Below are 14,865 nucleotides of genomic sequence, written 5' to 3'. Positions count from 1 at the left end.
GTTTTTAAAGAAAATTAGGAAATAAGTAGACACAGATGTTCCCTTAGTTTCACAGGGTGCTGGGATTTCCAAATGGAGTCACACAGATAATACCATACAGGTGAGTGCATAAACATCATTAGCAATGAATGCTGGAGTAATTCTCCTTTGTAGCCACACCGCTGTTCATTTTCATAATAGAGTAATTAGAGTTAGGAAATTCAATGCAATTGAAAATGCTAATATGTACTTCTAAATACCCCGGGTGTTTAAAAACAAAAGGGTAACAATAGAAAATCAGATCCTTGATGATCTTAAAATACAGCTGAAAATCCTGACTTTCTGAAACACTTCAGAAAATTTTGTCTACAAGTCTGAGAGTAAATGGGGATGGGGAGGCAGAATGAAAAAAGATGTAGAAGCTTTATTGTGTATAGCCTTTTGGAAACAGACACTGGAAACTGAGTCACTTCAAAACTGGAGTCAGGTTGCCCTGGATCAGCCATGCTCCATAAAGTCTTTTGCATCATCCAGGTCTGCACTGCATTCTCTTCCTTCCTGTACAGTCACTGAATGAATTGCAATTGGTGTAAAAGCTGAATTTATACCTGAAGATATTTTCAGTGGAAAATGAGCCTATGGAGCTAATTCAGATTTACAGAGACCACAGGCCAAGACATTTCTGAACAACACAATGGCTTTGACTGTCAAACTGGAAAGCTTCACAGCAAAAATGAAATAGCTCAAGTGATTCTTGAACCCTGAAAACCCACAATGGGAGACACTGCTGGAAGATAATAGCATCTGGAAAACACATGACATCCAAATTTCAGGTTAGAGGAACATGAAGAACAACAAAAATGTTTTTTCATCCCTAGTGGGAATTTGGTGATTTCACCTCCTATTTTCATCCCTCCCTATGCAATGGTTGCAAGTGAATAAATGAAGCTGCTTTCACTGAAAAAAAAGTCAGCTTATATACATGAAATATATCAGGAAATATAGAAAAACCTCTTGTTTTTCATCAGCCGCAGAAGCTGACACAGTAGAAAGTTTATATTTGTATTCCAGAAAATCTTCATATACTCATTAGAGGATCCTTAAAAACCTCTGACAATGAGAGATTCTTCCTTGTGACCATTATTGTTTCCTTATACACCTCCACATTTCTAATGGTACCTCTTGCTTTTCTCTAAAACACAGTTCATAAAATGTTTGTCTCACAATTGGGTGACTTTCCATGACTGCCTCTTTTAGGCATTGCACAATACTACATAATGAGAGCAGTAGCATCTATCGTTATTAGAATGACAGATAATTAGAGATTATGAATCCAAGGGATATTGAGACATTGGAAGAGTCATTTTGGGAGAGCAGAAACTTAATTTCTTGGTTTTAACAATACACAGTAATGAATAGAAATATATCTGAAGCATTTATATAACTTCCATGATTACATAAAATTGGAGCCACGTTCTGTAATTGTTTATGGACAAGCATACCACTCCTTGTTGTAGTTTAAAACTTATGTTGTTTTGTTCTTACTTTAATTTTACTAGTCTTCTGATTTAAATAAAGTAAAGAAGTAAGTTTTTTACTTTAAGTAAAATAAAAAACAGGCCTTACAGGATCTTTCTGGCGAGCTGTCACACTACATATGACATGCCATACATACAACATGTCAATAAATTTTAATTTTCTATTACTTTCAGTTTAAGAAGCAGAAGACATGTGGGTATGAAAGAAGCCTCAAGAGATTTAAATTAAGTCATCCACTACTATAAAATTAGCAGTACCACCACTGAAAGAAACAAAGACCTTGCCCTTACTGTAAGTATCCTTTAGTTTAAACAGCTTATGGCAAGTGAAGGGAAAGTAAAATGAAGTGGAATAAATTTGGAATGCCTGGAATTATTGTCTGGAAGAATGACACAAATAATTATTCCTCTATTTTCCCTGCAAATTTTTGTTCAGCAACAATATTTCTAGAAATTTTTAGAAGCCACATCACAACTACCATCTTGCACACTCCTTTTCCACCTTTTTTCCCCCCTTCATAGGAAATTAAAGTAATGGAAATAATTTAGTAAACTTTAATCTTTACTTTTTAAAATTTGATGTGCATTAACAGGCAATAAGTTTTTTTACATTAATCTGAACTACAGATACCATTTATCATGCAATATTTGTCCTCAAGATGGAAAATGCTAGCAGCCACTGAATTACTGCCTGTGTACTCATTAAGTGAGCATGAGCAAGCTGCTAAAAAAAGTGGTCACCTAAAATGTGACCTTGTCAGTCTTCTTAAAGCAGATAGGTTTAAAAATTTTGTTAATGAGATGTTACCCCAGAAACAAAGGGAAAAAAAAGAATGCTGAGGGAAACAGTCTCTCCCTTCCTCAAGATGTTCCAGTATTGGAATATTTTTAATGCTGTTATTCCAAATACAAATGAAAAGCTGAAAAGTTTCTGAAATATTTTCATATATAACGGTGTGCATAATAGCAAAATTAGAAAAAGAAAATTAATCAGAAATATTTCAAATTTTTTTGTTTTTATTTCATAAAATAATATTTCAACATTTTGAGCTAGTTTATTATAAATTAAGTTTCAGAAGAGATCTTTCATTTGATGATGTCATTTTGTCTGTATTTTTCTCCTGTAGGTATTTTCCTTGGCCCAAGGACATTTCCCCTTATGCATTTCCAGTCATATGATGCCTGTGACACACTACTTTGGTTATAGCTGAATCTCAGCTGTAGTGAGGTAACACTCCAAGAAGTTCTGCCCTCAGGGAACAACACAGCCCCGAAACCTTGCAAAAAAAGGGCCCAAGACAAAATTCACAGTTCAACCTGACTTAACAAAAACAAATATTTATGATCCAGTCACTACTTCTGCCCTCAAAAAAAAAGAAAAAAGAAAAAAAATCTGCCCACCCAAATGGAACCTATCTGTTTTCATTTTCCTATTAGATAATACAAGTTCAGCAAAATTGGATTTCTCAAAATATTCTTCTTTGCACTACCTTCATTTTACATGAATGGATAAAATAATTCTAATGGGAAAACCTCAGAATAATATGGAACAAGGAAAACTTTTGTTAGTGATATAAAGTTTTTTACAATGAACTCTAGAAAACTATGGTCAAAGTAAAGCTTACAAAATCATGGTTTATGAAAAATAAGACAAGAAGGAAAAGGCAAAAACCCCAAATACCCAAAAATCCCAAATAGTCCAAAATCCCCAAAAGGCATGAAAATATGATCCTGCAGTTAAAAAAAGAACAGAGCATCCTAGATAATATCCCTCAAAGTCCTTTCAGTCAGCAATGGCTGAAGAGATGTTCTGGCAGAGACACCTGGCATTACTCAACACAGTCATGTGTACTGAGTCATTAAAGTGCAGAATAGGACATCTTCCTAGAACTCTGTGTAAGAGCATGACTTTCAAGGGGCAAATGAAATAAATTTGAGAAGTCATATACATATTTAAAAAGCAGGGCAAAATGAAAGGCTAAATTCATCTTAGAATGATACAGCAATGTAACATATGCGATACGGGTGCTGCTCCCTTGGTGCAAAATAACAAGCAGCAAACTTCTTTTTATTCAATACTTATTTTGGATCACAAAAGATGATTACCTAAAATCAACCATACCTGTTCAGATCAAAAGTGCCCCTAACCCAGTATGCTATTGCACACAGTGGCCAAAGGTTGATTTTTCGAGAGTTTAAGAACAGAGAAACAGAACAGTGATACTTTGCTGCAGCTGCAAAAATCCATCTCTGAGCCTGAAGGGATGTTTTAGTATTTGCTCTACCTAGATAAAGTTCACTTCCATGAACTTGCTTAGTTTTGAAAGACTCACAGAAGCAGTCAGATTGAAAGGGACCACAGTGTGTCATCTGGTCCAGCCTTCCTGTTCAGGAAGAGCCATCCCAGAACACATGGCACATGATTGCATCCAGATGGTTCTGGAGTATCTTTCACTTGACTAACACAAGTTTTAATATCTACAACACTCTGAAACATGAAGTTCCCCAACTTAAATCCTCTTGTGTAAAGCAGAAATTTTTAAACAGCTGCCAGGTGCTGTTTCATTTGATGGCCTCTTCTGTGGGAAAGGATAATGAACAGCTACTCTATTCATCCTGTTTCCTAGGGGAAATCTTTTAGATGCCACATCAACTCAATAAACACCACACCAGCACAGTAACAGCATAAAACTCACTTAACCTGCACAAATCAGGTGGTACCACACTGGAGCCAACAAGGCTACAAAAGCCTGGTCTTGTCCAATTATCAATATCAGTTAATACAAAAATAGGCATGTTTTTCCTGCGACCATACCTGTCGTTGGTTTTCTGTCTCTAGTCTCAGCCTGGCTTCCACGCATCTCCTGGTCTCCAGGAAGGCTTGGCGCTGGGCTCTGTCTGATAGGTAGCTAATGAAGATTCCTGCAGTGTTCATACACATAAATAACACTGCCTGAGCTGCAATCTGCAATGAACAACAAACAGGATTTGATTAGACAGGAGAAGCAAAAATATCTGTTTAAAAAATGAAAGAGGGATGAAGACAGCTTTGTGGGCTGCAAAAAATAGCAGTTAGGAAAGCTTGCATAAAAGAATGTCTTGGATCTTAAGTAGAGATATCAACTTTGTAAATTGTCTCTGCCTCGAAGATGAGATATGCAGTATTTGGGGGCATTAAACTTTGGTTGAACCACAAATTATGTTTCCAAAAATTGACTCACAGAGCTCTAGCCAGGAATGATTACAAATGTAATTAACAATTTGATTTTGCACTGCCTCTTCTACAAGAGAAACTTTGTGATTTGCTTCATGGCTTTAGTTTGGGAAGCAAGCCATATTAAGGAAAACAAAGAATATCAGTTAGCTATGAATTAATATCACTGATAATAGTTATTGTATTATTAATATCAGTGACAATATTTATTGTATTATTATCAACCAAATAAAATACATTCATTTTCAGCTGATGCCAAAGCACAAATTTACACAATCTGAATTCTGAACCATTCAACAGAGGCAGCTGAAAGGAAAAACAAATTCTTGCACAGCTAGTGCCTGTGTACACAGACTTTGCTGAAATCTATGCAAGAGCTGTACTGCTTTTCCTTGTAAAAGCTGCGTCACAGCTTCTTCCTCTTCCATATGAACTCAAGAGAGCCAAATGGGAGTGCATCCATGGGCAGTGTAAATTTCAGTGGATTATTTATCTGTCATTGACCTCTCTGTGCTCTGCATGTTTGTAAGGCAGGGCACATCAACACCATTGAAGTGAGGATTGGTTGGGAAAGTGAATAAGAAACTGGCAACATTTGAATGCACTAGAGACAGGAAAAAATTCTGCAGCCTCGGTACCTTTATCCAATATCTCATCCTTGTTATTAGTTAGGATTTCAAAGGCTTTGATAACGATGAGTGATACATACAAGATCATAACAACACCAGAACAACCACAACAAGGCAGATCAAGTGTTCATCATTCAGGATACTCTCTCTGTCCAGGCAGGAGTAGGACAAAACAGTAGATAATGTGTACAAAGTACAGCAAGAATTCAGTGATGTTTTGTCAAAACAGTCTTGGACACTCCAGCAATCTGTGATTGCTGAACATTTTGGGATAGACACTGAATTTTCTTACTATCATCTAATAATCAGTTTTCCTAAAATCCAAGTGTTGTCTGTCCTAATAGAGGACTCCCTGATCTCAGCATCATTGTGATGCTTTGACTCAGATCTGCAGGACTCACTCCCCACAGTCATGTGGGTTTCAAAGTGAGATCTGATATCAGACCAAAAGTATCTAGCAGAAACTTCAGCTTTATATATTCCCATATTTCTGAGTCTGGAGTATTGTTCTACTATAATACAGGGAATTAATTTGCAATTTATGTGCCATGATTAAATAATAATGAATATCCTGGCTCCAGATGAAGTTTTGTTTAACCTTTTCCAGAAGTAGATGTCTAGACAGGGCTTGTGAGAAGTAAGGCATGATTAGCATGATCCTTGCATGTCTCTGTCTTCCAGGATCCTCTAAGCTGGAGGTGGCATACTCAGTGCACCTGCACAACTTTTCCTTATGCCTTTATCAAGTTAATAGTGCATTTGGCTCCTATGTCACTCAATATTAAAGATTTTTTTACAATTTAATTAGGTCCTTTGTGATAAAAATGTTTCCTGTTGTTTCCTTTAGTTCACAGTTTCATCATTTCTGTAAGTGTTGCATCATGTTTATAAACATTGAGAAACCATTTCCAATTAATTTGCTCATCACTGTTCTCGATTTTACTGTCTTAAAACATGACCCCTTACTTTTACTTTTTAAATGGGAGGAAATTGAGATTCTTTACTCGCTCTGTATGTATCACTATTCTCTCTTTGTGCTTTCTGCTTTTTTCCTGTTCTTTACTATACACTGTTTTACTGGAGACATTTTGCCCTGGACCAGCCAGCTTCCCCCAGACACTCTCTGCCTTTGCTCCAAGATAAATCAGAGAAGGCAGTAATTTTTCTATGAAATAACTCCTTCTGGTGCAAGCTACTAAGAGGTGTATGATGAGCTGACATGAGATTGAGACTCTCAATCAGAACTAGTTCAGAACTGAATTATTCAGCAGGACAACTGAAATCAGCTGCGGAATGTTGGAGGAGTCAACTTTTCAAACCTTTTTGACTGACTTTAACTCTGACCTGGAATGTATTTTCACACGTGTAAGGAAGGTTAGAGTACAGGGTGTAAAAGAAGAAAATCCCTCCAGAACATTTGAAAAGTGCATTTCAACAGTGAAAGCAGTGACAAGTTGGCCTCCTTTGCTTGCAAATTCATTTGCAATTTCCTTATGAGCCCAGTTCAGTCACCCATCTCTGCTAATGCTTAGGACTTGTTCCACTCACTTCAGCAGATCTCCTTAGAGCAAATGCACTAGAATTTGGCTTTCAATTAGATTTCATGAGTACCTAATTTGATTTGGACAAAGGGAATAATGGAAAACATGTTACAGGTAAAACAACAGCTTATGCAGGGGCAGAATCGGCTTTCCTGACGCATGGTAGTCTGTTTGAAACCATTCCAAAGAGTAAAGCACTTTGACTTGCAAGGCATACTAATCTGGGGCTCTTGTCAATAAAATAATAAAAAAGACATATAAGACTTGAGTCTTTACTTGCTGCTCCTTTTTTTCTAGAGCTTACTGGGGAAAATTCCAGAAGTCTCGGAGGATTTTCTACAACCTATCAAGGCTACAAGCCAGGGCAGACTCTGTTTTCGAAGAAGTACAGAGTTTCATTCTTTTTGACTGACCTGAAAATAATCAATGCTCACACTGTAGGTAAGCTGAGGCATAATGTGAAAAAAGAACATACTTTCACAACATTTATAAGTCTAAATAATAACAGTACTTAAATAATAAACAGTAGTAGCACAGCAAGTGATCTTAAAAAGCCATGAGTGTTGTATTTTGATTTTAAATAGGGCTCTGATGAGGTCTGCTTCTTGAATATTTAAAAAATGCAAAGAAGGTACCCTTCACCACGCTGCTTGTGACTATCTCTGTAACAGGATCGTCACTGTCCTACTGAACCTGTACTTACACATAATCACATAACAGGATGAACAGAGCTAAAGGAAGTCACTTAACAAGGTCACTGAGGCAGTAGAATCACAGAATCACAGAGTCATCAAGGCTGGAATAGACCTTCAAGGTAAGTAATTTCAAGCATCAACCCAACAGCACCATAATCACCCTTAAATAACATCCAAGGTTCCACAATTAGATGCCTCTTGATTAATTCCAGACTCCACTGCCTCCTTGGTCAACTTATTTCAATGCCTGACTACTCTCTCAGAGAGAATTTTGTTTCTAATATCTAATCCTGGCACAATTTAAGACCATTTCCTTTTGTCTTTTCACTTGAGACATGGCAGAAGAGACTGACACCCACCTCACTAAAACTTCCTCTCATGTAGTTGTATAAATCAGTGAGGTCCCCCTGAGTGTCCCCTTCTCCAGATCAAACAAGCCCTGTTCTCTGAGCCACTCCTCACAGGACATGTTTTCCAGACTGTTCACCAGTTTCATTGCCCTCCTTTGGACATGCTCTAGCACCTCAATGACCCTTTGGAAGTGAGGTGCCCAAGAAGAAGAAGCCATTAAAATTCTTGCTCCAAAACTCTGCTCTTCATTTCTTTTAGGAGGTGATTAAAAACTTAGTTCACATAGAAATCACTTGTCAAATAAATTATCACTTCTGAAGTGTCCTCCATACAGGCACCTCAGAACCCTTAGCAAAATCATTATGAAAACTAGCAAAAACCAAAGGATATGAAAGGAGAGGATGCATGTCAGACAAGTAAGCTTAGTTTAAATTTGACAGAACACATTGACTGAAGTAACATAATTTTTATCTGTCACTCATATAAAAAAGGCTTTGCTAAGACAGCTGAAACCAAGGAAACATTTTGAGTTGATCTGGGAAACACCAGGTTTCAAAGAAACAATTAAAAGGTACCAAACATGGCTCATCAGGAAGAAGTGATAATCAAAGCAGGTACAATATAGTAATGCAAGAGAACAGGAAAAGGAAAATTAATTGAAAAGATGGCAAAATAACTCCTGTATCTGTTGTTAAGTGGTAGGTAATCAGCTACAGACAGTTTTCAAGGCAGAGTTGAATCTAGTTCAGGAAGCTGGAAGTTCAGAAGGGTACAGGTGAGATACTGGACTAAGCACAACAATTTTTAGGCATTTCTGCTATTAAGAGCACCTAATTGAGTTGGCCTTCCTTAGGAGTTTACACAGAATCCTGTGAGCTTATGAATAACTGGAAGCAAGTTAAAGAAGGTTTGGCAAATGTCAGAAGTTTCAAGACTTCAAAAATCATAACTGAACTGTGGTTTATTTTTACCATGATTTCCCTTTTTGAAACATGCAGCTGCCCATCAGGGATTTTGGAGCCATAAGACCAGCCATTAACAGACATTTATGGAGTGCATAGTGATTGGCTGAGTTCCGCACTTCCAAAGAACACATAACCGGAGGAAAAGTGGATATTTATGAACATTCAACAAACCAAATGGATTGGAAATATGTTGATTGATAGATGGCCCCTAAAAAACTGTAACTGATGCAGGCAATCTTCATCATGAAGTTGAGACAACAACAGCATACATCCACAGGGAAAGCACAGGGGAGGCAGAGGAGAGAAAGCTGAAATTACTCTGAAATCCAGAAGGACTGTGAACTTGTGTGTTACTACCTCAAGTGCAGAAATGCACTCTAGAATGTTTAGCAGAAAAAAAACCATTATTAACCTCTTCAGCAGACCATTTTTCCTGCCATGTAGAAACAGAGCAGTGTCGGGATTGATGTCACTCAAACACATGTGAGAAGTAAAGTGGTTTTCAATGTAATCTCCAGCTAGACATTCTCAGGGCTTTAGAAATAGATTAGAGTATTTCTTGTCTATTTTGGAAAAACAGGGAAAGTAAACTTGTGTTTCTTAGAGAGTGTTTTCAGCATGTGCCACATAAAGAATGGGTTGCTATGGTAATTATTATTGGATAACTGAGTTTGGAGTAGCATTTTGATTCTTCATTAGTTGTTTAACTAAAAATAGAAATTCACCATGAGGTTGTTTTTTGTAATTAAAATGTCTCAGAAAACGCTCTCTTCCTTCTCGATCACTGTCTTGCTTGGGTTATTTGAGGGGAAATAAATGCTCTTATAAGAATTTATCACCAGGAATGGACTGAGAGTTGCACAAGAAGACCTAAATGCTCTACTTTTTCTAAAATAGGAACATCTGGCAGCACAGACTCTACAGCTCTCTCACTGCTGGGCTGCAGCAAGCCTCTCTCTCCCACTGAGAGTATGATTTTATGAATCAAAGCTCTTGGCAGAGAAACTAGCAAGTACCTGTTTCTCTGTACTGCCTTATGCCCACCTTGATCCCTCAGTACAGCTTCCCCTTTGCTGTGCCAGATCAATTATTTGTGGGACCATACTGTGAGCTATATCAGGGAACTTAGCCAACTTAAAAAACAAACATTTGTTGTTGGCCATATCTAGAGCAATTGTCTGATTAAGTTCACAGCACAGCCTCCACAGGAAGGGGAAGCATGTGAACATTCATAGCTGGCACTGCTGCCAACTCATTAAACGGAAATCATTGCTTCTTTATTGTTAAATCACCTTGTAAAGAGTGTTTTTATTCTTAAGGTTCACTCATTCTGACTTCTCCTGGGTCTAACTGCTAAATTCCCCTGGCTGTGATAATTTTGTTTGTTTTAGTTTGGGGGTGTTTCTTCTCTAACTTTTATTGGAAACTAATCTGGCACACAAAGGTACCCAAACTGCTGCCACGACTTTCCAGAAAACTCAGCTGTTCCTGATCCTCTCTATTTTCCAATGCATAAGTACAACAGATGTTTAACTCCTACTCACAGCTGGAGTGAGTGCTACTCTTTAATCAGATCTACATATGGGTACTTTACTGAAAGACGGAAATATACCACACCCCTGGGAAGACAGGGATGGCGATTAGCATAATGTTTATTTATTGTAAAGTTAGACAAGCACAGACTATGATAGCTAAGAACAGCTTTACCCCACCCACCCTTGATTTGCTACATGTGAAAGAAGCCATTTGTACCAGTGTCACCATCTGATCTCATGTTTAGAACAGAATGTTGTGGTTCAGCTGTGTACAACTCCCATAGGAGCACTGGCTGATTCTTCAAAGACTCTGATCTTATTTGTGCCTCTAGGAGAGCTAAGACCTTTTAAGAGGCCTGATCTTTCTACTACCAGAGCTGTCATTAGAGGACTTCACCGCGGGCTTAGGAACAGTCTGGCCTCAAAGGTGCATGAAATGTGCAGCCTGCAAGCAGGTTGGCGCTATCAAATCATAGGGTGTACCACAAGAAACTATTATGCTACCTTCAATGAAAACAATTGGTTTCAGACAAAGTTTTCTCCATCCTGTTGCAGAATATCCTAACATGAATTTTTGACCTGTTAGTGATTTAGGAAACAAAAACTGTTTTCCCTCTTAACAGCTACATATTTGCATACAATCAATTGTTCCAGTTCAAAATAGTATGTGAAAATATGTATCTTTAATATTCAGGAGTGTGAGTTGTTATTAGAAAAAATAGCTGTATCCTTTTTTGTTCTTCCTCCCATTGCATTAATTAGAAATGTAGAAAATTGATTGTCTGATTAAGTTGCTTATAAATATCTAAAGCCACACAAATTTGGTAAGTCAGCTACCAACTATGCCTAAACTTTTGCAACATGGTGTGATACAAGATATCTTCCAAGAAAATTATATCAATCATAAAATATCATAAGAATATCATATATCATAGCAGACACAAAAAGACTGACATAACTGAGGGGTGCAGAGGCAGTCAAACAAATACATAACCCTGCTAGTGCCATCAAGCAGCCTCAAAGTTTCAACATATCTCCTCCTAGTCCCGTTGAGTTTGTCTAAAATTTAGAGTTCAGGAATAATTTCAATAATAAAATAAATATATTCTGGGACTTTGGATAATCTTTTTTTGTACTTTTCTTTTTGTAGATGTTAAAATGACAAGACATGACTGGGACAATGTCAGTGGCAGGGTCATAGCCCATGCATAGAGGGGAATGAACAGGGATGGGAAAATGACTTTCACCTTTTAGAAACTCTTTCCCATGGCTATAAGGTATTTAGCTAAACTCTCTGACACTTACTAGGAACTGATCCTGAACTATGCAATGAAATCTGGTGATCACATCTCCAGTTCACTGAGCAGCACAGCACCCTTTTGTCATCATTTTCTATACAGAATGCTGTCACCTCCAGATATTTAAAACGTTCCCATTTAGAAAAAAAAATCGTATCTTTTTGACATGAATAACTTTCTCCATTTAGTGTTTTCTGTGTGTTAGTTAGGTATCTTTTTCCTCTACTTTGAGATAGTTGTATTGCAGGGCAATTACAAGGAGAAATCTAAAGACAAATATTCCAGACATAATTATTTCATTGACAAAAAACATCACTTTGGTGTGTTTATAAGTCAACATAAAGGGCTCAGACAGGAATCTCTTCTCTTCTCCAAATATATGTGACCTTGAAACCACAGCACATGTACTACAGAAATACTTAATACTTTAAATTACCTGTGCTGTCTAACCAGGAGTAGATCCTGTAACAACACACACAAAAAAAAACAAAAACAAAAACAAAAACAAAAAAAAAAAAAAAAAAAAAAAACAAAAAAACCACCCAGCAAAAACTAAGGCACAGAACAACATCCTGTGCCGTAGAGAACACTGGAAGCAGACTGTGGCAGTCAGGGAAAATTAGGAAACAAAGAGATAGTATTTCCCAGTTCATTGCTCAGAGGGGAGTGCAAAGCAGCTGTTTCTCTTCCTGCACACTTACACTTCCACATTTCAGATTCATGAAGCTCTGTCTGACTCTGAAATTTCCCCTATACTTTTCTATTGCCTGTGACAACAAATTGGGAGGAACTTTTGATCTCTTGAAGGCAGAAAGACCTGGACATGTGAAACATCTGGGCAATCATCAGCTGTATGAACTTCAACAAAAACAACTACTGGAATCTGCACCTGGGACTGGGCTGTGGAAAGGGACCTGGGGATCCTGGTTGATGGCAAGTTGAACATAAGTCAGAGGTGTCCTGGCAGCCAGGACGGCCAAGAGTGTCCTGAGGGGCATCAGGCACAGCATTGTCAGCTGGGCAAGGGAGGGGATTGTCCTGCTCTGCTCTGCACTGCAGCAGCCTCTCCTCAAGTCCTGTGTTTTGGGCACCAGAGATATTAGAAACATATAAAGCTATTAGAAAATGTTCAAAGGGAGGTTATGAAGATGGTGAGGGACCTAGAGAGGAAGACATATGAGGAGCAGCTGAAGTTACTTAAGGGGACTGAGGGGAGATGTCTTCATAGTCCGCAGTTTCCTCACGAGTGGAAGTGGAGTGTCAGGCACTGATCTCATCACTCTCCTGACCAGTGACAACACTCAAGGGAATGGCCTGAAGTTGTGCCAGGGGAGGTCCAGGTTGGATATTAGGAAAAGGTTGTTCACTCAGAAGGTGTTTGGGCCCTGGAACTGGCTCTCCAGAGAAGTGGTCACAGCCTCAAGCCTGACAGAGCTGAATGAGAATTTGGACAATGTTCTCAGGCACATGGTGTGACTGTGTGAGTATTCCTGTGCAGTGCAAGGAACTGAACTTCAATGGTCCTTGAAGGTCCCTTCCAACTCAGGATATTCTATGACTTTATGAAGAAGCTGCTCTCCCTTACAAGCTGCATATTTACTGTTCAAAACAAATATCAACATAATTATGTTCAAAAAGGAGCCACATTCCATTTAAAGCTGCTTGAGAAATAAATTACTCCAACTGAAAGTTATGACATCTAAACAAAGATTTATAAGAAATTAATCTGTAATGTGGAAGTACACCCATGACTTCCTTGATATTGAGGATTAAAAATAATACCTCTGGGTTTTTTGGAAAGAACCCTTACAAAATATTAAATTTTCCCCTTGCATTACATGTGTGGTATCTGAGTTGTAAATAACTGTCTCCCAGTAGAAATGTACCAGTATTTTAGAACCAAGCATCAAACATCATCTCACTGAAAAAAAATTCCAGCTGACACTTCGTCTGGAAAAGTCTGCAATCATCCCTGAGCTTAGGATGAGCCTAGACAACCTAAAACTAGGATGCCTGAAGTGAAAGCCACTTCTGGAAATTTTATTCAAATTATTGCAATAGTTTTACCTAAGTCAATATCAGATAGCCAAAGCAGAAGAATTTCTAGTAGTTCCCTAATTAGATGATACAACCTCCAAGGAGTACTGGAGGAAAAAAAAAACAACACAACAAAGCTGTTTTACAACGTTGGAAAGAGTTTCACTACATTTTAAGGAGAAATTAATTATGTAGTGTGCGCTTCTGCTAAGTATTTTTGGGGTGTTCCTCTGCACAGCTGTTTTTATTGCTCTGGATAATGGCTCTTATCCAAAGTAAGGTGGCAAAACATGTGACCACCAATAATTATATTTGTAGAGCTGACAGCCGTTCCTCTTTTCTGGCATACCTCATTGCTCTTTTCATCTGATGAATTGTATTCATGTCCCAGAAATTACCTGCAGAACATACTCCATGGCTCTTCCCACTGAAACTGGCAATTGTCGTAGTTTTTGTGCAGGTGACCCTACCCTGGTGCATTCTACAGAGCTCTAACAACAAGAGAAGCTTTTCATTATTCTTCCTAGTTATGTTAGGCCAGGTTGCATATATTTTCCTCTGTATTAACAAGTATCCATAGGACAAAGAAAGAAGCAAGATTCTGCAACCCATTTTTTCGTTATGATATTACAGTGGAAAAAATAAAGTACTAGCAAAATGTAATGATCTGAAATTACTCTTGAACTCTTTATCAAGAAATAGACAACCTTATGAAATCCACTCTAGTCTGTGTCAGAGTGAGGCTAATACCTATTAAAAAGTGAATTGATTTAACTGCAACAGTACTGAGAATACTGCTAATGAAAAATACATGAGGGATATCACAGTGTTGAGTGTACTTTCCCAAACAAGCCTTCAAAAACTGCTTGTATTCTGATGGGAAGCTCTAATAATTACCTGTGTGTGTTAATCAGCGATTCCTGCTGGCAAACAAACTATCCCTTACAGCTGTTCTTTTTTCAAACTATTCACAAAAAAAAAAAAAAAAGAAAAAAAAAAGAAAAAAAGCCAAAACAGTGAAGGACGCAAATGTTCTTTGCACTTCATTATTAGCATTTTTTACAGCAGGCCAATCTCAAGGCC

The 14,865-nt window shown here is 37.8% G+C and overlaps 1 protein-coding gene across 2 annotated transcripts in view; it reads right to left on the bottom strand.

Annotated features, from left to right (window-relative positions):
* ADCY8 (adenylate cyclase 8) overlaps nucleotides 1–14,865 on the bottom strand; it is a 118,315-nt gene that overhangs the window by 83,054 nt on the left and 20,396 nt on the right. For both annotated transcript variants that reach the window (XM_068180999.1, XM_068181009.1), the window contains exon 2: nucleotides 4,333–4,482. In XM_068180999.1, coding sequence (XP_068037100.1) covers nucleotides 4,333–4,482 — 150 coding nt within the window. The remainder of the gene's footprint in view (nucleotides 1–4,332; nucleotides 4,483–14,865) is intronic.

Source organism: Anomalospiza imberbis, chromosome 1, assembly GCF_031753505.1.
Source record: "Anomalospiza imberbis isolate Cuckoo-Finch-1a 21T00152 chromosome 1, ASM3175350v1, whole genome shotgun sequence".
Classification (NCBI taxonomy): Eukaryota; Metazoa; Chordata; class Aves; order Passeriformes; family Viduidae; genus Anomalospiza; species Anomalospiza imberbis.
Note: the sequence above shows the minus strand (reverse complement) of the source record. Positions and strands in the feature narration are given on the sequence as shown.